The 24,168-nt window shown below is 43.2% G+C and overlaps 1 protein-coding gene across 1 annotated transcript in view; it reads left to right on the plus strand.

The window, feature by feature from the left end:
* ANKRD6 (ankyrin repeat domain 6) overlaps positions 1-21,755 on the plus strand; it is a 33,113-nt gene extending 11,358 nt beyond the window's left edge. Inside the window, exons 4-14 of the mRNA XM_090279671.1 lie at positions 152-250; positions 1,662-1,760; positions 3,555-3,653; positions 4,806-4,883; positions 8,819-8,923; positions 10,241-10,375; positions 10,696-10,881; positions 11,359-11,511; positions 18,073-18,186; positions 18,907-19,033; positions 20,370-21,755. Of these exons, the coding sequence (XP_090135797.1) occupies positions 152-250; positions 1,662-1,760; positions 3,555-3,653; positions 4,806-4,883; positions 8,819-8,923; positions 10,241-10,375; positions 10,696-10,881; positions 11,359-11,511; positions 18,073-18,186; positions 18,907-19,033; positions 20,370-20,938 (1,764 nt within the window). The 3' untranslated portion in view covers positions 20,939-21,755. The remainder of the gene's footprint in view (positions 1-151; positions 251-1,661; positions 1,761-3,554; positions 3,654-4,805; positions 4,884-8,818; positions 8,924-10,240; positions 10,376-10,695; positions 10,882-11,358; positions 11,512-18,072; positions 18,187-18,906; positions 19,034-20,369) is intronic.
* The last annotated feature ends 2,413 nt before the right edge of the window (positions 21,756-24,168 follow it).

Genomic DNA, 24,168 nt, shown 5'->3' on the forward strand with positions numbered 1-24,168 from the left:
ACCCCTTCTGGGTCCACCAATTAGGAAGCAGAGAATGTGAGCTTTGACCTTCTTCTATAAGTACTGCCCCTTGCTCAGGTCTGCTTGGTGCAGGTCTGCAGAGGGAGCACCTCCTCACTAACGTGTCCTCCCTTTCTTGCCTCTCTCCAAGGCAGGGAACACAGCCCTGCACCTGGCCTGCCAGAACAGCCACTCCCAGAGCGCACGCATCCTCCTGCTGGGCGGCTCCCGCGCCGACCTCAAAAATAACGTGGGTGAACAAAACCGGCTCCTCTCGAGCTCTCTTGTGTCATCCTGGGAGATAACCCTGAAAGCATACTTGAGTGTTAACATCTAGAAAATATAAATGTCAGGTGTCTGGAGACTATAAAGTATTTATTTTTTGTTAATTTTCGAAGGGGTCATTGGGAGCATGAGAAGAGGAAAGAGGAGGCTTGGAGGAAACACTGCTTCTCTCCCCCCTGTCTCCCCTTGCTCCTCGACCTCAATTTGTTTGATCTTTTCCTGTAACCTGTGTGGGTGAAGGGATCTAGGAAACCTCTAAATGTCTTCAGAAGGTCCCTGCCCACACAGTGTTGTGCTGTTACCAAATATTGGATGATGCTTCATGCCCAGTGTCTACAGATCAATTACTGAGGCATCCTGGGAATGAGCTGATGGGTCAGTAGTTATGAGGAGATGCCAGAGCTGGGAGGTCACATCGGGGTCCCCCTCGCTCCACAAGAAGCTGCATTTCCTTCCTAAGTCCCATGCCATAGCCATTCCCACTAGAGACCTGACTGAGGCATCTCTTTAATAAGTGGCCTTAGCTGGGTCTCCCCAGTTAGGGGGCAGACTCAGCCAAGATGATTCTCAGAATGCCCTGAACCTCAGCTTTGAGCTTCGTTCCTTCTTAATCTTGGGAGAAAGTTGTGCTGAGTGGTCGCCATCTCTAGACAGAGCTAGAATAAAAATATTAAGAGAGCACCACTGAATGTCAAGACTTTGTCTCCGGTTTTGTTGTTGCCCCTCTGGGGCACTTTGGCCTGTGACTTCTAAGGAAGACCCGGACCCTGAGTTTTTCTGACCATCCTTTTTTACACCTGTGACTGCTGGCCCATCAGATCCCCAGACTATGTTGCTCTGTATGGGATATTGGGGTGCAACGAAAATGGGATGCAACTTGAGTTTTTTAGAACACGTGTGATGTTAAAATTTAGCAACTGGCCTAGCTTCCCTGTCCTTAGATCCATGATAGATCTAGGAAGAAAAAGGTTTGTTTGCAAAGCAGTGCTCTTGGCCTGTCTTCAGTATGTTCCAGAGTCTTTGGGTTGCAGGAGAGGATGGGGTCAGTGGATCCTTATCAAGTGCTGGGGAAGCAGAACCTGCCTTGCCTTTGAGAAGGTCTCATGGAGTGGGGGCGGGGGGCAGACATGCAGCGTATAAAACCTGGAAGCAGATAATCCACCTGGTGGGAAATCAGCAGGGCTGCAGACAGCAGTAAAGGGCTGTGAGCCTGGGAGTGGAGCATCCATGGTAAAGAGATGCTTATAATTCAGGCCAACAACCTCTAAAGAATATATGCTAGCTTGCCAGCTTTTAATTTTTTTTTTTTTTTTTTTTTTTGTACTTTTGTTCTGTAACTGCTCAGACCGTGCTTAGAGTCTGATTTTTGTCCGCAGGCAGGCGACACCTGTTTGCACGTTGCTGCGCGCTATAATCACTTGTCCATCATTAAGCTCCTCCTCAGTGCTTTCTGTTCTGTCCATGAAAAGAACCAGGTCAGTGCATGTGTCCTCCCCATGGCTGCCGGGCCCCCTTCCCACAGGCTGACTTCCTGGAGTGTTGGCACGAACCAGAGCAGAGGCTGCTAGGAGCCTTTCTCTGACAGGACTTTGCATGGGTGTGCCTCCGAGAGAGAGCCTGCCCCCGTCATTCCAGTGCATATCACCACATTTGCATACTGAACATTTTCTGGAGATCCTGGAGGTGGGGTATTGTTTTAAATGTGATTTTACAAAGGAAACCTGCAAGAATGTGGCTTAGTAAATAAGCCAGGGAAGGAGGCGTCTCACAACTCAAGTTCTGTTCCTTGTGCAGCCACTTTATTTGAGCTCCTGGAGTCTCGGGTTGCTGTAAAATTGGGTACATCATCTCTGTCTGTGCCACATAGTGGGCTTCTGAAATAAAGCTGTAATTATTACAGAGTTCTATGGAAATGCACTAGACTTGCAGTAGTTATTTAGATTTTTTTTAAATGCTGTCTTGCTTTTTATTGGTACCTAAGTGATGCATTGTTTGGCTTTTCTGAGTTTGGGTGCATATATATGAAATTAAAAAATAAATAAATGGCTATTCATATAATGGTGGTTTATAACCATGGCCACAAATAAGATTCAACAGGAAATTAAAAATACCATTCCTGCATCCCACCTTTGTTTAAATGACCAGAATACCCAGGTAACAACCTGAGTGCTCAGTTAGGAGTGAGAACCGCTAATAGAGGTAAATAACTGAATTGCCATTCCACAGCCTCCCAGTGGGTTCTAGTTCCTCAGGTTACCCCTACACAGCCCCCAGTAACCAGTGCTGCTCAACCTTAGTGGCACTTCTCACTCACCTGAGAGCTCTGAAAAATCACCATGCCCAACCCACACTCTAGGCCAATTAAATCGGAATGTCTGGGATGGGACCCAGGCATCAGAAGTTTATAAAGCTTCCTCCTGATTCCAGTGTGCAGCCAAGATCAGAAACGATGGCTACACAGCTCCCTACCCCAACACACAACTAAGTGGCTCAGCAACAAAGTAACATCAGTGGGGGAAGAAGCCAGGCGATGACTAAATTTTCATGCTGTTAGGAAAAAAGTAACAGTGCTTTATCTGATCCCCTGATGGTAGGGAATGAATTATTACACTTCTGTATTTGCCTGACTTATTTATATTATTCTGTTCGGAGGGGGAAAAAAACACCAGCATTTGCATTTGTAATCCTCCAAATCCTCCTTTCATAGCTGATAATCTGACAACATTTCTTGTATAAAGGAAATATAAAAACTTATAGGCTGCTTGGTAAGAGAATGAAAACAGCTGGTGTTAAGTGGACACCGATTCCCAGTTACTCCACCCAACAAAGGACACGTGAGTCTGCAGAGCGATTCCCAGTGGCCCCTTCATATCCTTGCAGGTGCTTGTAGAAGTGGCTGTCTTTGCGGCACCCACCCGTTCTAGCACTCAGAAACTGAGGGCTCGTTGCCCACTCTCCTGCCTCAGTGTAAGGACGCATGTCTGACCATGCTCAGCAATCCCAGCCCAAGCATTGTTTGCCCCCCTGCACCAAATCCTGTGATTTCTGGTATCTTCAGTCAGAAAGAAACATGGCATTTGTGCCTAGCTCATTTAATTCCATGATCCTTAAAAAGAACCACATACATTTGAGCAAAGGGCCTTCTAGCAGTCTTCAGTAAATCTTAGATTGACTTTGGAAAGCCACTGCCAGGCAATGGAACGAAGAGCTGGAGGGCCGCAGGCCAGGATTCGATGGGGTTTAGCAGGCTTTCTTCTGGTTAATTTCAGGCTGGAGACACAGCACTTCATGTGGCTGCTTCCCTAAATCACAAGAAGGTGGTTAAAATCTTACTGGAGGCTGGAGCAGATGGGACCATTGTGAATAATGTAAGTTGAGTGGCAGCAATGGTTTCTTAAGTCCTTTCCACCCCTTTACAGATTGAGGCATGCTATTCCTACATCACCTCCTGCTGACTCTGAGGGCACATACCTGGGGCCCTCCGGGTAGACTTGAGGAGGCCTGAGACGTAGCTCTTAGCAGCCCCAAGAGTGAACAAGCCCTGAGGGCTAACTTTATAGGTTCCTAGCTGAAGAGAGCACATGCTGGTGTGAGAAAAAAGGTCAGGGATGACTAAGCAAACAAGTAGATGTTACTGTGTACAGATATGGTCCTCAAAATATGGCCACATAGTCATCAGCTTAATCATCCTCAAAACTTTTAACTTTTCACTCCAAAATGGCCTTATCTCAGTCTACCTTCTCTCTCAATATCTCATTTCTTCTTCCTTGACCCTCCTCTTTCTCTCTTTCAGACCCTATAGCAGCCACCAGCTCAGACACCCATTTTTCAATGCTGCTGTGTGGTCTTTGCCCTCCTGAAATATCATAGATTCATAGGAGTTGGAATAGTTTTGTGAGTGTCTGGGGAGTCAAGGCTCCCATGTCTACTTTACCCCTTTCTCCTCACAGTTCTCATACATGTATTGGGTAGTATCTTATGGTACCTCTCCCATGATGCCTTGAACACTTTTCCCATCCTTTGGATCACAGTGTTAGCAACTCTTGGTGTTTGGCTTAATCTCTCTAGCGCCTCCATGATGGCCATAGCATCCTAATTGGTTTTCTAATCCAGCTCCTGAGACTCTGTCTGGGCCCTCATCTGTCCTTTCCAGTGTCTTCTCCCTTGTTCTCCAGGGAAAATACATTGCTTTGCTGGATTTTATGATCCTTTGAGTTTCCTCAACTGAAATGTTCCACCTGGGCCCTGTGTGATTTTTACCTTCCCTCATCTCTGTCCAGAAAGCATTCCTTGGTGGACAGTGGCCCCGAGCTTTGCCCCTGGAGCACTCAGTGCTCGCTTGGTCAGCACTTACCCTCTCTCGCTGGGTCCTCAGGTGTAACTTGGCTTCTTTGTTGGGGAGAGGCTGAAGCGCAGGGCCACACCATATATTTGTTTTGTTGAGCACGTGTAGTGCTGGTGTGACTGCATGCAGGCTTGATGGCCAGCGCTTACTTGTCCTCCCCTGTGCCTTTCCTTAGGCAGGCCAGACCCCGCTGGAGACCGCCCGCTGCCACAATAACCCAGAAGTTGCTCTTCTCCTCACTAAAGCTCCCCAGGTAGGATTTCTTGCATTTTCTATTATATTGATGATGTGGGGCTTCAAAGTCATTGAGACTCTTTGGTTGCAACCTACTGAAGCCAATTCAAATTAACTTACTAACTAGGGAACCGACAGGTTTACTACCAGGCAGTGGGAAACATGGGACTCCCTGTGGGCCTCCAGGATAAGCAGAGCCAGAGGCATCAGGCCCATTTTGTCATTACCAGCTTCCCAGAGTATAACGCCCCAGGTGCTAAGCTAGGAAAAAGTTCCAGTTTAAAACATCACAAGAAAGCTTGGGGCAAGTGCCCAGAACAAGTGTGACAGAGGCTTTAAGGTGGCTGCACCCATTTGACCGTGTGGTCAAGGGGCATTTTCTAGGGAAAGGTGGGAGGGAGTGGCCCATTCTAAGCAAAGCAGTAAATGTCCACTAAGAGGCAGGTAAGTACAGTATAGTTTTCTTCCTTTTTTAAATTGAATAATGGTATTTCAGTCAACAATTTAAAAAAACAGATGACTCGTCATTTGAGTTGAGTGATAATTTGTAAGCGAGGCATCATTTCAGCACCCTGAGATAACTTGTTTCTTCATATTACTTTCCACTGACACATAATTTATGTATAATTGTGCCTATAATGTGCACACCCTCTTGTAGTCTGCCCTTTAGTCTAACTATAATAAGACAATGTTCTGCAGTCATCACAATTATTCATCATAATAGTATTCTTCTGTATTGCTGTCTATGTTTTGTTAAACAATTTCCTTAATGTAGGACAGTGAGGTTATTTTCCTCTTGGGGCTGTTCTGTGTCACATTACAGTAAATACTGATTTGCTTTTCACCTTATTCTGGCTACTGTTATAAGAAGGCAAAGTGTCAGGGAGCCACAGGAAGATCCCGGACACAGCCCCGCTGCCTCACAGCTTGGCTCCAGCCAGCCCTGGCTTCTGCATGGCCTTGATTTCATTCAGGTTTTAAAAACTTGCCTGTTACAAGCAGTTGCTGGCAGTGGTTAAGATTTTTGTCTTTCGTGAAATTGACCAAGGAGTTGGTCCTTCTCAGTGGTCTCTGAAAGTCCATAGAGCCCCTGATAGGTGCAAGTCAGTGCTTTTTTGGGAAAAGGCTCCACCCCTCCCCAGTTATTTACAGAGAAATCATCAGTGGAATCAATCCATGAACCCAGAGTGAAAAGTGCTAATCTCTCATGGATCAAAAAGGACAGTGTGCTGTGTAAATGCCACCTGGCATTTCAGCATTGGGCATTTTGATGGACATTTCGCCACGTGCTCACCATATGAAGATCATCAAGTCTTATGGGGGGGAGGATCCCAGACACACAGAGACAGCTGGGCCTTTGACCCCACCTGTTGTTTGTCCTCCAGAGCCCAAGGATCTTAATTCACGGGGAAGCTTGATGGGTGACAGTTTTCCTATGTGAGTCTCCTTAGTGTTTCCATCAAAAAATGACCTAAGGCAAGTTTTTCCACCCCCATATTAAATAGCAAATAGGATAACATTTTATGAAAATTTATTTTATATAATGGGACATGCTAAACCCTATTCTCAACATAAAGAAGGAACTTTGGAATATACATAAAATTATGTGTCTGTTCTATTATTTTATAATTATAGAAATAGTCTTACTGTTCGTTTGTCTGAAATAAGAAATCCCTTTGCCTTGGTTCTGTAGAGCATCGATTTTGATAGTTCACAGCACACGGCAATACTAAGGATATTTCTTTCTGAAGCTTCAAGATCAATAGTCCCTGCTTTCTGTGAATTGGAAAAGATTAATGATTTTCATTTGGTAAATGTGTGGTTTTTCACTGGCTAGTAACACGATCTGTAGAGGGTCTGGGTTGCCTGAGTGTCACTTCTCCTTTTTGATTGACATGGCTCCAAAGTGTTTCTGAAGGTGAATTTCAGGCTGATCGTGGTACTGCATCCTGTGTAAGAGTCCATCAGTTGGATTATCGATGGGCACTAGTCACTTCTTCTGTCAGACTTGACTTTCTCCTAAGTCTAAATTTAGCTTTAAAAATGTCTCAGGACAGTGGTTCTCTGACCTTTGGTTTGAGGACCCTTTTACATTTTAAAATACTTTGGAGGCTCACAAGGAGCTTTGTTTATGTGAATTTTATCCATTAGTAGTTACCATATTTAAAATTAATCTTGAGAAATGTTAAAGATGTTTATTAATTTAAAAATTACAAGACTAGCCCTGGCTGTTGTGGCTAAGTGGGCTGAGCACCAGCCTGCAAACCAAAGGGTTGCTGGTTCAATTCCCAGTCAGGGCACATGCCTGGGTTGCGGGCCAGGTCCCCAGTTGGGGGCATGCAAGAGGTAACCACACACTGATGTTTCTTTCTCTCCCTCTTTTTCTTCCTCTCTCTCTAAAAATAAATAAATAAAATTTTTAATAAAAAAAAATTACAAGTCCATTTTGTGTAAATAGAAATAGCATTGTTTGTGAAAAAAATATTTTTTGGAACAAAAATTGAGAAGAGCAGCATTGTTTTACATTTTTTTGCAGGTCTCCATACTGTCTTACTCAGCAGATAGCAGGATTCATCCATTTCTGCATGCAATCTATTGCAATATCACAAATGCAGCCCCTAGTAAATGCCACTGTACACTCATGAGTGAATGAGAGTGAAAAAGTCCCACGTTGTCTTAATATTAGACAAACAGTTTTAATCTCATGGACCCAGGAGTCCCTAGACTTTCAGAACTGCTGGCTTAGGTGATTAGAATAGGGTGTAAAAATCAGGTGTATTCACAAGCAGATATTGTCAGGGATTTTCCCTTGATGTGGTACCCACTGCCCATGGAGGCTCTTTTTATTGTAACGGTGTCACTCGAATATAATGAACATGAGAAGAAAGTCTGAATCTGAGATGGACAATACTGTGCTGAACTTCAGAGAGCCCTTATCTATTTATATAAGAGGGCAATAAAATGTTTTATTGCAGAAAAATGGTGTGGCCTTGAAAAGTGTTTTGCTTTCTGGACCTCTGTGGTGAAAGGGGTGAACCCTGGAAGTGGGAGCAGGGACCAGGGGGCAGGGTGTGGAGCTGAGCCAGTGAAGGTTTCCAGCAGCTCAAAGATCTGTGCTCTGGCTGAACAGCCTCTGCTACTTCAGCTCTAAGTTGCCAAGGTGGGCAGGGAGGTGGCTGATGGGTTCAGGGTCCAAGGTGCACCAGCCACCTCCTTTGTCTGGGTAAATCCCAGCAACTCTTCCTGTGTTTCCATTTCAGAAGACAGAGCACAGAGGTGTGAGCTAACTTGCCCAAAGACCCTACAGCTAGCTGCTGGGTCCCACCCAGCATCTGTCGACCCCCCCACCCCCCACGTGTACTTGCCTGTGCCCATTCCACCTCTCGGCACTCTAAAGGGGCAGACCAAATGCTCCCTTTTGGGGACAAGATTCCTGCCCCATGGTTGGTGCCACAGATCATAGATGCACCTTGATCATTTTAAATTAAATTGTACATGACTTGGGTATGGTTTGACCAGGGGAACACCTGAGGGGCTAGTTCGGGCCCAGTGTGCCAGACAGTGAGTGAGGTTGTGCCTGGCATAGGTCAGCCGCATTGCATAGCACCAGGGCACGCCATTCATGTCCTAGCCTGTAGTTTGTGTGAATGGCGCTCTCTGGAGTTAAGCAGTGCACAGCCTTCACACACCTCCGTGGTGGCCTAGCCCTGGCACATAAATGCCTATTGTCATAGACTGTCAGCACCTTGAGGTCAGGGACAGTGTCCTTCTCTGTGTCTGTACAGTGCCCAGCACAAGACCAGATGGGCATTGCAGGTGGTCTGAGGTGCTTGATGTGAATACTTGGTCTCTTCTGCTAGGCTGGAAGTTCCGTTAGATCAGCGCGCCAGGTCCAAGGAATACTCGCATGCCATTGCTGCGCCAGTTTGTAATGATGCCTCTTGCCTCCTTCAGGTCTTGCGCTTCAGTCGTGGACGAAGTCTGAGGAAAAAGAGAGAGAGGCTCAAGGAAGAGAGGAGAGCTCAGTCTGTGCCAAGAGATGAGGTGGCGCAAAGCAAGGTGGGGGGTAGCCCTCCTGTCCCTCCTCAGCTGCGCCTGCTCTCAGAGGGTGGGAATGACCTCCCTGCCTCCTTTGGGTTCATCTGGCGGCTGCCATGCCCTCTCTGTCTCTTCCTTTCACAGGGTCCTTCAAACTGTTGCCAGTCTGTTCCCTTTGGCTCCGTGTCTGCCACCCCTCCCGGGTCGCAGATTGTGTGCCTGTGTGTGTCTCACCCACCTTTCCCAGCACCCTTGTGTGGTTCTTGTTTCCAGCCCGTGTATGGCTTTTCCATACCATGTGGACAGTGCTGCTTCTCAGACACTGTGCCCATAATTGTGTAGAGTGTGGTGTCCACGGTGCCATCTGGGACCTCGTTAGAAATGCAAATTTGGGGACCTCACCTCTGACCCACTGGCACAGAAACTGGGGTGGGGCCCAGCGCTCAGTATGTGAATAGGTGCTCCTGATGATTCTGATGGGGTTACCTTTTGAGAACCAGGGCACAGGTTGCTTCCTCTCATTTCACCCAAGGAACAGACGGCAGCTGTGTGGGTTGGGAGAGACATGTCCTGGGCAGAGCGCTGGGCATGGGGCACACGTGACTAGAGCCTGAGCTGGATTTCAGCTCCCCACGCCCCACCGACCCCTGGGCTAGGTGCCGGTGTACAGTGCACAGCTTGCACTACTGTCCTCGCCACCCTGGAATGAAACATGCTTCTTCAGCGCTCCCAGAAGGCAGAGGACTAGGACATAGAGAGAACTTGGGGCGCTTAACGTTTTATACCAAGTACTTATTCTCTGCCTGCCGTTTCCAATCCTCTCATCGATTTCCAGGGTTAAGACATTGTAACTCTGATTATGTTCCTGTGTGTGAATTGTACATATTAATTTATAAAAGTTCTCACAAGGACCAGAAACATGTTTTGTTTTTGTTTTTGTTTCCCATTTCAGAGGGTTCTCTGCTATGAATTGTTAGGGTCCAAGTTCAAAAAATGAGTGGAGTGGTTTTTTTGTTGAACTACAGAAGACCAGAAATCTCTAATGCTGAGGTGTTTTATGTATGATAGGTTCCTGAAATTCATGTGTAATTAGCCCCAAGATTATATTTAGTTTGGCACTTAATAAATAAAGTAAAAGTCAAATATTCAACTGACTGGGAAATATGTACATGTTTAGCTAAGACCACCAGGCAGCACCCCCGTGGCTGAAATTTGTCACTGAGAAAGGTTCTCATGGGTCCTGTGGTAGATGGAGTCTTGCAAACAGGATTTTATACCATGATTACAAAAGGCCAATGGGGCAAGTAGAAAAGGTTTCTGGGGTTTCTTTCTCTGTAGGGAAGTGTCTCAGCAGGAGACACCCCTAGCAGTGATCAGGCTGCACCCAGAAAAGAAGAGGCCAGAGAAGATTTCCTGTCGGCCTCCCCAGAGCCCCAAGCGAAGGACAACAGGCGGAGAAAGTCAAGGCCCAAGGTCAGGAGGCACGTGAAAGCAGCCAAGAGAGGGCTGGGTAGCTGGTGGCAGAGGGCCCTGGGATAGCATCATGCCTGGCAGCTTAAAAGCTACCTCACTTGGCTGGCTGGTTTGGAGCCAGAGCACAGAAATTAAACATCAGACACAAGGTCGGTGGGCTGATGGATTTCTTCGGACATGTGGTGCTTGAAGTAGAATGCTGTGAGACGAAGCATGGCAGGGTTCTCTGCCCAAAAGTGGGCGAGATGGGAGCCACTGGCTGGGGGTCAGTCTTGCAGCTGTCACAGTGTTGAGGGGTGTTGTCTCTTCCTCTCCCACAGGTGTCAGCATTTTCTGACCCCACACCACCTGCAGACCAACAGCCTGGACACCAGAAGAACTTGCATGCTCATAATCACCCTAAAAAGAGGCCCAGGCACCGATGTTCACCCCCTCCCCCTCCCCACGAGTTCAGAGCATACCAGCTCTACACGCTGTACCGGGGCAAGGATGGGAAAGTGATGCAGGTACCTGCCAAGCCCGGCCGGGACGTGGGACCGTGGGCCTGCAGCAAGGTTGTCCATTGAATACCCCATCCAAGGGTTAATATCCACTTTAGGCATTGGCTTAAGTAGGTCTGAGCTTTGGGCCAAAGGCAGATGGCCACCCCACCTAAACAGTGAGGTCCACTCCTATTGCTTAGGCCCAGGCTGCAGAGGGGTGGTTACACACCTTTCTGCACCGTCCCCAGGTGACTAGATTATCTCGAGGGCCCAGAGTGGGTGAAAGCAGCCTGAGCATGGGACCACATTGCCCTCTCTGACTCTTCCTAGTGCCTGCTGGACCCAACACTTGGCCTGTGGGACAGTCCCCAATTGCAACAGGGCTGAGTCTGTCTCCATCACCTGTCCTACCTGCTGTACTGACTGGCGTATGATCCTCAAAACTGATGTTCTGAATGAACAAATGAGTTGGACTGATTTTCTTTTTTGTTTCTTTCTTAGGCACCAATAAATGGCTGTCGGTGTGAACCCCTGATCAACAAGCTAGAGAATCAGCTGGAAGCGACTGTGGAGGAGATCAAAGCGGAGCTGGGACTGGTTCAGGATAAAATGAACACAAAGCTGGGTCACATGGAGAGTAAGACCCAGCACCAAGTGAGTGGGTCCCCCAGTCTCCTCGTTTTGAGGTGCTCGTGATGGGGGAGACCCCTGAGCACACCCTTCTGTTCTGCAAACTGCCCTGAGTTTGTATGTGAGTTGGCTGACAGGGAAGAGGCCTCATTATGGGATTTTGCTAAAGCCTGTTTACTTAAATTTTTAAAGAACATGTTTCAGTTGCTTCTGTTTATAAAAGTAATATATACCTACTACAGAGCATTTTTTAAAAATATGAACGTTACGAAGGAAAGTAAATCACCTATAAGCCCACTGTGACTAAACAGCACTATCAATATTTGGATTTGTTTTCTTCCAGCCTTTTTGTGTGTCTGTGTACTCTATACCCTTTCCTATTACAAACAGAATTAGAACAGTCATGTCTAGAGTACATTCCTCTTCCCAACTTTTTATTTCGACATTTTTCAAGCCTAGAGAGAAGTTGAAAGGATAGCATAACGAATGCTTGTGGGCCCTGCACCTACACTCGGCTCGGTGCTGCTGCATTTGCTTTGTCTCTCTCCACTTTTTGCCTCTTGCTGAACTGGCTGATTTGGCTGCTCTGTCCTGACACCACACCTCTGACCGTTCCAGAGTGTGTAGACTAAGAATAAGGACTTTCACCTTCATGACAAAAAGCCATCATCACATCTGAGAAAATTAATAACAACTGCACAATATCCAGTTCAGATTTTCTCAATTCTCCCAGAAGGTTTTTCTATAGCTGTGTTTTTTCCTTTTTCAAATTATAAGAAAAAGTTTATTTAGAAAGTTACAGAGGTCGTACATGTGAGCCACCTGGGCCGTGTGGGCTCAGGAAACAAGTTACAGAAGCAAAAGAGGGGCCCTTGGAGCTTAGGAGAGAGAAAGGCAGAGGTAATGCGCCTGAGGGGAAGGGCCGGGGGTTGGGGGGGTGAGGGTGAGGGTGGGCTCCTGAGAGGGACAAGAACGGTTTGTTTGTTTTATTTTATTTTTCAATTAGAGTTTACATTCAATATTATTTGGTATTAATTTCAGGTGTACTGTGTAGTGTTTTTTCAATCTGGTTTTTATTTTTGGTCCCAGCCCAGCACCCAGTGAATCTTTCATGAACTTGTGTTACCTCTGGGGTCTCTCTTAATCTGGAACAGTCCCTGATTCCTTCTCAGCTTCTCGTTTCCTCCTGTAATATTGACTTTTTAGAGTCCAGGCCAGTTGTTTTAGAGGATGTTCTGTATTCTGGATTTTTTTTTTCCTTTTTTTAATATGAATATATTTTCCTCAACATTTAATTATGATTGTTTTCAAAAATAAAGCAACATTGAAAAAATTTTAGTGAACACTTAACAAACATGTCCAGGATTACTGATTTAAGCAGCAATGTTTTGCTCTATCAGCTTTCTCACACAGTTACCCATCTATCCACTCCTCTATCTAACTTCAGTTTTACTTTTTATATTTAAATAAACTATTTCAAAATAGTGTTAGATTTACAGAAAAGCTACAAAGACATTACAAAGTGTTCCCACATAACGTGCATGTAGTTTGCCCTATTATTATTATTAACATCTTACATTAGTATGCTACATTTGTCACAACTAATGAAACAATATTGATACTTTTTAAAATTAATTAGACTCCATATTTTATTCAGATTTCCTTATTTTTTCCATAATATCCTTTTTCAGTTCCAGAATCTATTATATTTTTTAGTTTTCTTTTCTGCTTAAGCTCCTCTGAGCTGTAATAGTGTCTCAGACCTATTTGATGACCTTGACAGTTTTGAGGACTGGTCAGTTATTTTGTAGAATGTCTGTCAATTTGGATTTATCTGATATTTTCCTTATGATTCTCCTGGTGTTATGGGTTTTTGCAAAAAAAAAAAAAAAACATGTACCATTCTCAACTAGTTCTATTTCAATAATGAGTAATAACATTTCTTATGAGTAATAACATTAACTTCTGCAAATTGGCTAATGACTTCATGAAAATTATCTTTTGCTTCTTCATAGTCAAAGGACATTTGACTCATACTTGGTTAAAGAACCTTTTATCTTAATTTCAAAAAATCTTTTTTTACCTAAAGTATCACATGTGAAAACTTCACAGAAAAGGCAAAATCTTACTGCTGTTATATCTATAGGAAGAAATGTTTAATTTTGCTCTAAGAAAAATGCAAATTAGAGTTATACAATAGTATTTTTTACTTCTCAGATTGTCAAAGATCAAAGAATTTGATGACATAATATATGGATGAGGATGTAGGAAAGCAGGGATTCCAATATATTGCAGATAGAAGTATAAATTGGAGTATCCCTTCAAATTCTGGTAGTAGCCATCAAAATGACAAATGCACATGCTTTTTGGTTCTGCATTCTTTTTACACTGTATTTTTGAACTGTATTTTTCAATTACAGTTCACATACAGTATTATGTTAGTTTCATGTGTACACCCAGTGATTAGACATTATATAACTTCCTAAGTGATCATCATGATATATATCATAGCCATCTGACACCATACATAGTTATTAGAATACTATTGACTATATTTCCTATACTGTACTTTCTATCCCTATGACTATTCTGTAACTATTAACCTGTACTTCTTAATCCCTTCACCTTTTCACTCATTCTCCCAACCCTGCTCCCATCCAGCAACCATCAAGATATTCTCTGTATCTGTCTGGTTTTGTTCTACTTATTCATTTATTTGGTTTTTAGATTCAATTGTTGATAGGTATGTATTGTTATTTTATTCTATTTTTAGTCTTTTTTCTTCTTAAAGAAGACTCTAACATTTTGTGTAATACTGGTTTGATAGTGATGAACTCCTTTAGATTTTTTTGGTCTGGGAAGCTCTTCATATGTCCTTTGATTCTAAATGATAGCTTTGCTGGGTTAATGTAATCTTGGTTGTAGGTCCTTGCCTTTCATCACTTTGAATATTTCTTGCTAATTCCTTCTGGCCTGCAACATTTCTGTTGAGAAATCAGCTGACAGTGTTATAAGAGCTCCCTTATAAGTAACTAACTGCTTTTCTCTTGCTGTTTTCAAGAGTCTCTCTTTGTATTTAAACTTTGGCATTTTATTTATGATGTGTCTTGGTATGGGCCTCTTTGGGTCCATCTTGTTTGGGACTCTGTGCTTCCTGGACTTGTATGACTTCTCTTTCTGGGATGGAACCCTGGGATGGGGGGCCTAGTGTGGGCCTGGGACCCCTCACTCCTCAGAGGGGCCCTCTGCAGCTGAGATATCCGTCTGGATTTTTATCTGCCACATGTGCGTGTGGGACCAACTTGTTCCACATCTCTTCCTCCTTCAGACTCCATGTGGTGGCTTCTTTAATTTCCTAGCTGTAGGATTTCCATTCAGCCAGATTTCAGGTGGTTCTGAATGATGGTTGTTCTGTAGTTTAGTTGTAGTTTTGATGTGGTTCTGAAGAAGGTGAGTACTGCATTTATCTAAGTTACCATCTTGACTAGAGCTCTCTGGATTTTTCTGATAGTTTCTTTCTGGTTTTATTTAACTTGTTCCTCTATCCCTGTATTTCTGTAACCTTTAAAGTTAGGTCTAGAGTAGTGGTTCTCAAAGTGTCATCTCCAGACCAGTGGCATCAGCATCATCTAGGGACTTGTGGGGGGAAAAAATGCAAAATTATAGGCCTCAATACAGATATACTGAATTTAATTGCATTGTAAATAAAATTTGGGGGTTGGGATCTAGCAATCTGTGTTTTAACAATACCTTTAGGTAATGCTTGTGTGCCTGAAGTTTGAGGACCATTGGTCTAGATGTTTATTAAGGTACAGGTTAAATATTTTTTGGCAAGAATACTTCATAGATAATGATGTTAACTTCAAATTATATCACATCAGGAGGCACATGTTAGGAAGTCCCATTGTTAATGAAGCTCAGTTTGATCATTTGGCTAAGCTGGTAACCACTATCTTGCCATTGTAAAGGTACATTTTTCCCTTTGTAAATTAATAACAAATGTATGATAGATGTAATTTTTGAATTAAAAAAAAAAGCCTTTAAAAAAGAACATACAAAATACACATGTTTACTGGAAAAAAAAATTCACCTTGCAGAACATTTTTCATATTGACACTCCTCAGAGATCTCTTTTATTCTTGGTTTGGTCTATTTTCGCATAGGTTTTCTCTTTTATGGTAGTAATCTACAAGATTATGACCTTTAAACAAAAAAGGAGCAATGCTGTGCTTTTTTTTGCAGCTTATTTTTAAATGTAGTAAGGTGTCTTAGACATGTTCAGCTGTGGTGCACTTTATAATGGTGACATACTATTTCCTTGTGTGTGGAGGTTCCACAAGTACCATTCCGGCTTTTTCCCCTTAATTTTATATTATGAGCATTTTCCCCATGTCCTTGGCTTCATATTCCAGCATATTAACACAACATAGTTTATTTAACCATCCTTTTTGTTAGACCTTAACGTCGCTTATAATTTTTCACCCACATAATGCTATGATGAACATGGATGGGCACAGACTTTTGATTGCTTCTCAGAGTATTTGCTCAGAGTTTGGACAGCTGAGTACAAAGTTAAGAATATGTTTACAGCTCTTGATAATTTTTGGCAAACTACTTAAGAAAAAGTTTGCGCCAATTTATATTCTACCAGCAGTGTCTGAGTTTCTGTCGCTATCCATTGCCATCATTTAATGTTATCATTTCTTGAAAGTTGTTGCTGAATTGATTATGGGCATTTGTTTACTTTTTATTTCCTTGTTTGTCGATGAAGTTGAACATTTTTTAATTTCAAAAATTTTATTTTTCAGTTACAGTTCACATTCAATATTATTTTTTATTAGTTTTAGGCGCACAGCATAGTGGTTAGACAGTCATATAGTTTACAGAGTGTTCCCCCCAATATTCCTAGTACTCACCTGGCATCATACATAGTTATTACAATATTATTATTATTATTATTTAATTTGGTTGTTTTTTTTTCTTCTGTTTTTCTATTAAAATTGTCCCACTTTTTCCCTCATTGCTACCCCCCACCCAGCCCACCCCTTCTCCTACAGTCAGTTCCCACCCCATTGTCCGTGTCCATGGGTTATTTATACTAGTTTCTTTACTAAACCCTTCCCCTTACTCAGTTATAATATTATTGACTGTATTTCCTATGCTGTACTTTATATCTCCATGACTATCCTGTAACTACCAATTTGTACTTCTTAATCCCTTCATGTTTTCTCCTAGTCCCCAAAGCCCTCTTCCCCTCTCTGGCAACCTTCAGTCTGTTCTATATATCTGTCTCTTTGAATTTCATTTGTTCATTAACTTTGTTCTTTAGACCCTACATACAAGTGAAGAGGGTGACCATTTCTACGGTTTAGTTGCTGTTTGCCTTTAGTGGAAAGTCCATTTAAGAAATCTTTTCTTGGAACCCTAATCTATTGGTTAAGACTGTTTGTGAATGAAAACCCACTTCAGCTAGCCTAAGCCCAAAGAAGCATGTTTCAGGTGAGTGCTGAGATGTCTCAAGGCCTTCCTTGATTCAAGGAAGGTGACAGATTGGGGCATAGACTCTTAGCCCTAATTCCAAATTGCAAGGAAAGGACTGTGGCCCAGTGTGAGTCCAGTGCTCTGGCCTGAACCAGTCCAGTGTGCCAGGAACGAAGCTGGGTATCAGTGTGGTTGCTCCAGCAGAGCCCTCTGTACAGGGGATCATGAGGTGGCAGAGCAGGCCAGCCGTAGGAAACAGGAGAGCAATTCACAGAAAATCATGAGGGCTGAAGAGACGAAACAGAAGGTACTCCCCACATCTCCAGAACTGATTCTACTTTTTAAAATTTTTCAAAATCTGAGTGTGAAACGTTTTGTAGGCCTCTGACAGGAGAGGAGCTGAGCAGTGAGCCCTCATGGGCTGGCCCTATCACAACATCCCCTCTCCCTGCTTCAGACCTTGTCAGAGCTCAGCTCTTCTGGGTGTTAGGGCCTGCAGTAAATGTCAGGATGAAGAGGGGACCCAGAAGGGCATGTGATTGAAGGGTGGCTGACAATTTCTTCTCTGAAGCCGTTCCTTTGAACTCCTTCCACAGATTTCTTCACACGTGCTTTGACTAATTTTAGTGACGCACCCAGAGGGTTTGTTCACTGGGAAAGCTGCATAAAAGCCCTTAGTATTCAGCTTCTTTCACTACCTCTTAGGCAGCTGCTAACATTTAAAAGGGGGAGAATAGCTCCACACTTGAAGAAATACTTTTTCCTTTTGATCATAGTCATGGAAATACTGTTCTGAGACCTATAAAAATTCTCCTTTACCTACAAGGTCAGTATTGGCTCAAGTTTTATATATACAGTATATTCATAGTCTCTTAAACCCCTTAGGGACTTGAACAAGTGGGAAAAAGAAGCATTGGTCTAAATGGAATCCTGCTTAGGATTCTAAAAATGAGAGTTCTGTGACTACTGTACGAAAATAGCATAGAATGAGCGGTGGAGGTTGCTTGCCTTCTCTCTGGTCCCTGTTTGGTTCCCCAGGTCCCCTGCAAAGGAGTCCATCCTTAGATGATCTCAGTCATGCACTCTTTACCCATTGAATCCTAGATGCGTGTCCTGGACAAGTTGATGGTTGAGCGACTCTCAGCAGAGAGAACGGAATGCCTGAACCGCCTGCAACAGCACTCAGACACAGAGAAGCATGAGGGAGAGAAACGACAGGTGAAAACCAGTATCTGGCAGCCCCTAACTGGTGATTTACCACCACACTTCATGCTATTGAAAGGCTGAGACCTAGCATCAAAAACTCAGAGGTCCCCTAAAAGTGTTCGCATTACATAGCATGTTATCTGCATAACGCTGAAATGAAGTTAATAGGAGAGAACCTGTAGTTTAGTTTATGTTTGTTGCTGAATATGCTGGCAGTAGGTGGAGACTAAAAGGTTTATAGAACATGCTGGGGAAAATGTCATGTATGTCCTGAATCATGTCTATGTGCCATGTATTCATTGGGCTGTTACTCCATTGAATAAGATTTGGTTCGTGCCCTGAGGGTTTGTGGTCTAGTTAAGACAACAGACCTAAAATGAGCATTTGTGAGTGTATGAAAGTTCATGCTCCTAAGTGGGTAGAAGTTGGGAAGACTTGGGAAACTTTGGGTGTTTGAGTTAAAGTAGCCCTAAATGACTTGATGAAGGTTATGGACAGTACCAGCCTGGGTGTCAGGCGAGTCCTTGTCTGTAGAGGGCAAGAAGGTTGTGTGGCTTGAGGGGAGGTGGGGGAAGGTTATGGTAGTGGTAATCCACAACGTCAGGGCTTGTCAAGATGGTATCCTCAACTATCATAATTTAAAAGTCCATTCTTGATGTTTTAATTCATAACACCATGTATTAAATTCACCTGGTTATTTTGTGTGTGTGTGTGTGTGTTTTTTTTTTTTAGCTGTCCTTGGTGGATGAATTAAAAACCTGGTGCATGTTAAAGATTCAGAATCTGGAACTGAAGCTTTCTGGAGAGTCTAGGGCCTCTAGGGCTAAATCCACACCATCTACTTGCGAGTCCTCTACAGGTAACCCACATGCAGAGAGTGAGCCCTTCTGTCCAAAGGTGATGAAACACCCCAAATCTTGGTCTCCCCTACCTCCAAAGGTGGCCCACATGATAGGCTGTGGAAAAAAAGGACTGCAGAGCAAACTGGTAGGGGCAAGGACCAGGTTTTGCTCACTACTGGATACTCAGTTCCTATATCACAATAAAGCACTCCTATCTAAGTGTTTAAAAATATTTGAATGAATAAAAATTGCTTTTGATTGTTGATAGCAGTGCTTCAGGTACAGTGTTGATGGTGTCAGGATGGACCCCAAAGATGGAGAGATGTTGAATAAACATCTCTCTCCTCAGCATCACCCTTGACTTTGTATTTCTTTCCCCTTTCTCCTCCGTGATTGGCCTCTTACCTTTGTCCAGCTCTGTAAAACCTCATTAAGTGCACTCCATATACTGCAGCTGCCTCAGGTGCTAGATAAGAGATGCTTCCCGCAAAGCATCTTTACCTGAGTCACAGTGATTACTCTTGGTGTAATTTTGAAGGCATTCACATACTTAGTAAATAATTGAGCTTCCGTGGGGGATTTTCATATGTCAGGTGTTTCATGTTACCACAGACCATCTCTGGAACTGTGGTTTTATCTTCTTTATGCTCATAACAATGGGGAAAATCTTTGGCAAACTTTTCAAGCTACAACTAGTTATGGAGCTTGACCTGGAGCACTTCCAAATCAGGGCTTGGGTCAAGGAACCAGTAACGGGGGCTGTGGTGTGGAAAGGCCCAGAAGTCAGAAAATGGAGATACTCATTCTCATTGGTAAATGCCCAGTTCAGTCTTGAGACACTTGGTGTCATCCTTAGCAATCAGGAAACGGTACCCAAAGCCTTCTAGGGTAGATTGAGACGTGCTAAGGGAAAGGCCAGCAACTTTTTTGGCTTAGATGCCATCAGCATAGCAGTATCCAGGAAAGCCTTGACAAGCCACAGTGATGATCAGGGGAGAGGTGAAAGGGCAGAGAAGTTGCTCAATTGTGGTTGGTGACTGGGAGAGCTGGTGGTTTATAGCAGCGGTCCCAACTTTTTGGCCCCAGGGACCAGTTTTATGGAAGACAATTTTTCCACAGACAGAGTTGGGGGGTGGGGAGACAAGAGGTGGAGCTCAGGCGGTAATACAAGGGAAGCTTTGCTCACTGGGCTGCTGCTCACCTCCTGCTGTGCGGCCCAGTTCCTAATAGGCCATGGACTGGGGGTGGGGGACCCATGGTTTATAGGATTCTCAGGACTCAAATGTCAACTGACAGCCATGTGACTGTGTAAATGTGGATTTGCTCTGACTTGTGTTTGTCTTCCAAAACCAGGTGTGGATCAATCAGTGGTGACCACAGGCCCAGTTGCAGCTTCTGAGAGTTCCCCTCAGGTGGTTAGACCTAAGGAAAAGGCCCTGAGCGCCACTGCTACCCACAGACTCCAGCAGGAGCTGTCTTCCTCCGACTGCACGGGCTCCCGGCTGAGGAATGTCAGAGTCCAGACAGCCTCTCTACCCTCGAAAGAGGCAGCCAGATGTGATCAGGCTGGGCTCTGTGTCCACAGAGGCACACAAACCAAGAAGTCTGGGAAAAGTGGGCAGACAAGGCATCGGGCCCAGCACCCAGCACCCAGCACCACCTGCGGGCACCCAGCACCACCAGCAGGCAGCGAGCAGACTGCCCCTCACATTCGAGACACCTCCCAAGCTCTGGAGATTACACAGTACTTTTTTGAGGCTGTTGCTACCCAAATGGAAAAGTGGTATGAAAGAAAGATTGAAGAAGCACGAAGCCAAGCAAGTCAGAGAGCCCAGCAAGACAAGGCCACACTGAAGGAACATATTAAAAGTTTAGAAGAGGAACTTGCTAAACTAAGGACTAAGGTGCAGAAGGAAAATTAGGACCTGGGAAGTGGCACAAGAAAGGATTCTTGAGGATTTCTAGTTTTGCAACTGCAGAATAATTATGCCCAAGGTGTTAATTAATGTGTACATAGCAGACTTGCCTTTAAAAAAAAATCACTGATTTCTAAAATGTGCCAGACACATGTTTCCTATGCCCTGAAGTTATGAAGACTTCAATAATTAAACCGAAACCAGGGAAAGCTTGCTTAGTTTTAGGTTTCATTACACATTTAAAACCTCCGTCCAGGTTCATCTGAAGTTCAAAAGTTCAAATTAAATGAGCCACTAAGAAACGGAATGATGTATAAGCCTAAATGCTAAAATTCAGGATGTACAAAATAACATAAATCAAAAGCAAGAAAAAACCCCTTGTGAAATCAAATCAAGTAGTCATGCATATAAACACACCTGCTGTGCCTAGACAAGAGTGTCTTTCTGGAAAAGCTGTAGCTGAGATGCGCTAAACCCTCTCTCTCAAATGCATAATTCTGAAAATGCTGACATTTTAATCAGGTGAAAATTTACCCAACAGATTTTGAGGAGGAAGATTTGCATGACATCACAAGATCCAGTATAACTTACAAGAAAATGTTTTGGCTCTGACTGGTGTGGCCCAGTGGGTTGAGCATTGTCCCGCAAACCAAAAGGTTGCCGATTTGATTCCCAGTCAGGACACATACGTGGCTTGTGGGCCAGGTCCCTGGTTGGGGGCGTGCGAGAGGAAACTGATCAGTGTTTCTCTCGCACGTCAATGTTTCTCTCCCTTTCTTTCTCCTTCCCTTCTCTCTAAAGATAAATAAAACATTTTAAACAATGTTTTCAAAAGTCAAAGTATTTTTTAAAAGTTAATTGGATAATAGCACTGGGAATATTTGTTAATAATGAATGCAAATGAGAAAGGTTCAAATCATCTGATCATAGTTTCTATATTTTCAGCCAAAATATAGAAATACTACAATCAATTAATCTTTGTGATTTTAAAGCAGATTAATGGAAAAAATTCACATAATTATCTGAAACTACTATAGCCTATTCATAATCAAACCAGTTTATCTCAGAGTACCTTTCTGAATTTGAGCTTACTGGTCTGTACTTTATTAAGAAATGAGGCTGTTTCTTGAAAGTGTTTTATTTTTAATTGAGTTCTGTCATTAAAAAACCTCAAGAGCTTTTCCACTGCTTTGAGTGACTACATCAAGGTAAATAATTCAATAACTTGATTTAGACTCCACCATTCCCAGCTTCATGGAGCTCTATGGATTTTTCTCTGCTCTATAGAATATAGAGTTATCTAAGTAGCTTACGTGTGTTTAATCTTTGAACTTAATTATATTTCATACTTCTTCTCCCTTGAAATATAGGATTATATTCATCATCTCAAAATTCCATGTATGCATAGAAACCTCAGTTCTATTGCTCTCAACTCAGGAACTGGGCAACTATTGTCTGTAATTTTGAATAAAATGTTGCTCATTGAGCCAAAGAGAAAAGAATGACTTGTTGACATGGAATTACCTAGAAGAAAAAAGTATATTTTTATTCTGTTTTTGTCTACCAAAACTCAGTTGTTTTTGTTTTTCTTAATAGTGACAATCTATGGATATAGACATTCCTCATAAATGTAGACATATGTCAACATTTCAGAGCCTAGATAGGGAAGCTTATTTTCATGTTTGTAAGCTTGTCTAGTTTCTCAACTACTCTGTAGGTAGATGGTTCTTCCCCAGAGACTCTGGATTGTTAACTGTAGAGGTACTTTCCTCTTTTTGTGTTCCTAATGCAATCACAGAAGTGTAGAGCTAGATGGTAACTTCAGACCATAGTGTTTTGGTGGGAAGTACCATATATTTTGATTATGTAACTCCTACCCACCAGAAGCAGGCAGCTTATTATAGTGAACTAAATAGTTTTGTCAAAGTAACAGGGAAGAGATTAGGAAGGAATGAGAAAGGTCGAACGCACCTAGTCTGAAGATGACACAGCTCTTGTGTCTCAAAGGTGGGAAAGCCTGTTGTATAATAGAGGTGGGGAAAGAGAAAAGAGCCAGTCAACCTTCAAACCCAGAGATGGTGGCATCTCACCACCCATGCAATAGCTGTTCTAACAACTGTATTTGATCTGTTTCTCCTTCTTGTCAAAAATAACTATGGATCTGATGTGTATTTCTCCTTATTTCTCCCTTGTGCTATCTGCTAAAATAAGCAAATGCCAGAAGAGTCCTCTTCCAAAGGAACAGAACTATTAATTTATGCCTGTCATTTAGGTCGGGCAAGACTGCAACTTCCAATAGCTGTGGGGAAAGTGATGTAAAATACATAGGTTGTACAGTATTGCAGTGCTTTTTGGTTTCTTTTCGTTAGTGCATTATAGCATTTGAGTAAATATCTGTGACAGACTTAATATTAGTTCTAATCTTACTTTGGAGTTTGGGAGCCCAAAATAAGGGACGTGATATTTTTTTTTAAGTATATTTTATTGATTATATTGTTACAATAGTTCCAATTTTTTCCCCTTTGCTCCCCTCCACCCAGCACCCCCCTTCCCCGACAATCCCCTCCCCAAGTCCATGCCCATGGCTCACCCTTTCATATATTCTTCTTCTTCTTTTTTTTTTTAAATAATTAATTAATTAGTTAAATATTTTAACAATAAAAAATAACAATCCCTCCCTCTCAGACTTAAGACCCTTTACAATCTTATAAAGGACAATGGACGAAGGTCTCGAGCTCCTCTAGCTGCTTCAAGCTGGACATGGTCGTCGTCCTACCTACCCTTGGGTCAAGAAATCCCTAATAAGAGTGGGGGTGTGGAGGGGAGGGTGGCCTTCCCACAAGGGGAAGGATCGTGCAGACTCCAGGTTGGTTGGCTGTCTCTGGACAACGGCATGCTTGGTTTAACAGGCTGGCATCCTTGTTGTATTCTGTGGGCAACAGGGTTAAAGGACATCATTCAATCCGTAACCACTAGATGACAAAAGACAGGTATTAATTTTTCAATGTCCCACATTAGGGAAAAGAAGGGTTTCTTTGGAGGAAGGTATGCCAGGTACATCTCACCTGTCCAAAACCCTTTTGCCCATTATACTTAGTTTGGACTGAGGGAAATATTTTAGGTTTCCCCCCTCTCAGGCCTCTGGGCTCTTTCTGTCCAAGCCATTAGGATAGAAAAGAGAAACCAGTTTTAAAGTGAAGCCCACAGACCACCCCATTCTTCACCAACCCAGCCAC

This window comes from Furipterus horrens, unplaced genomic scaffold (genome assembly GCF_987537825.1).
Source record: "Furipterus horrens unplaced genomic scaffold, mFurHor1.1.pri manual_scaffold_6, whole genome shotgun sequence".
In the NCBI taxonomy this organism is placed as follows: domain Eukaryota; kingdom Metazoa; phylum Chordata; class Mammalia; order Chiroptera; family Furipteridae; genus Furipterus; species Furipterus horrens.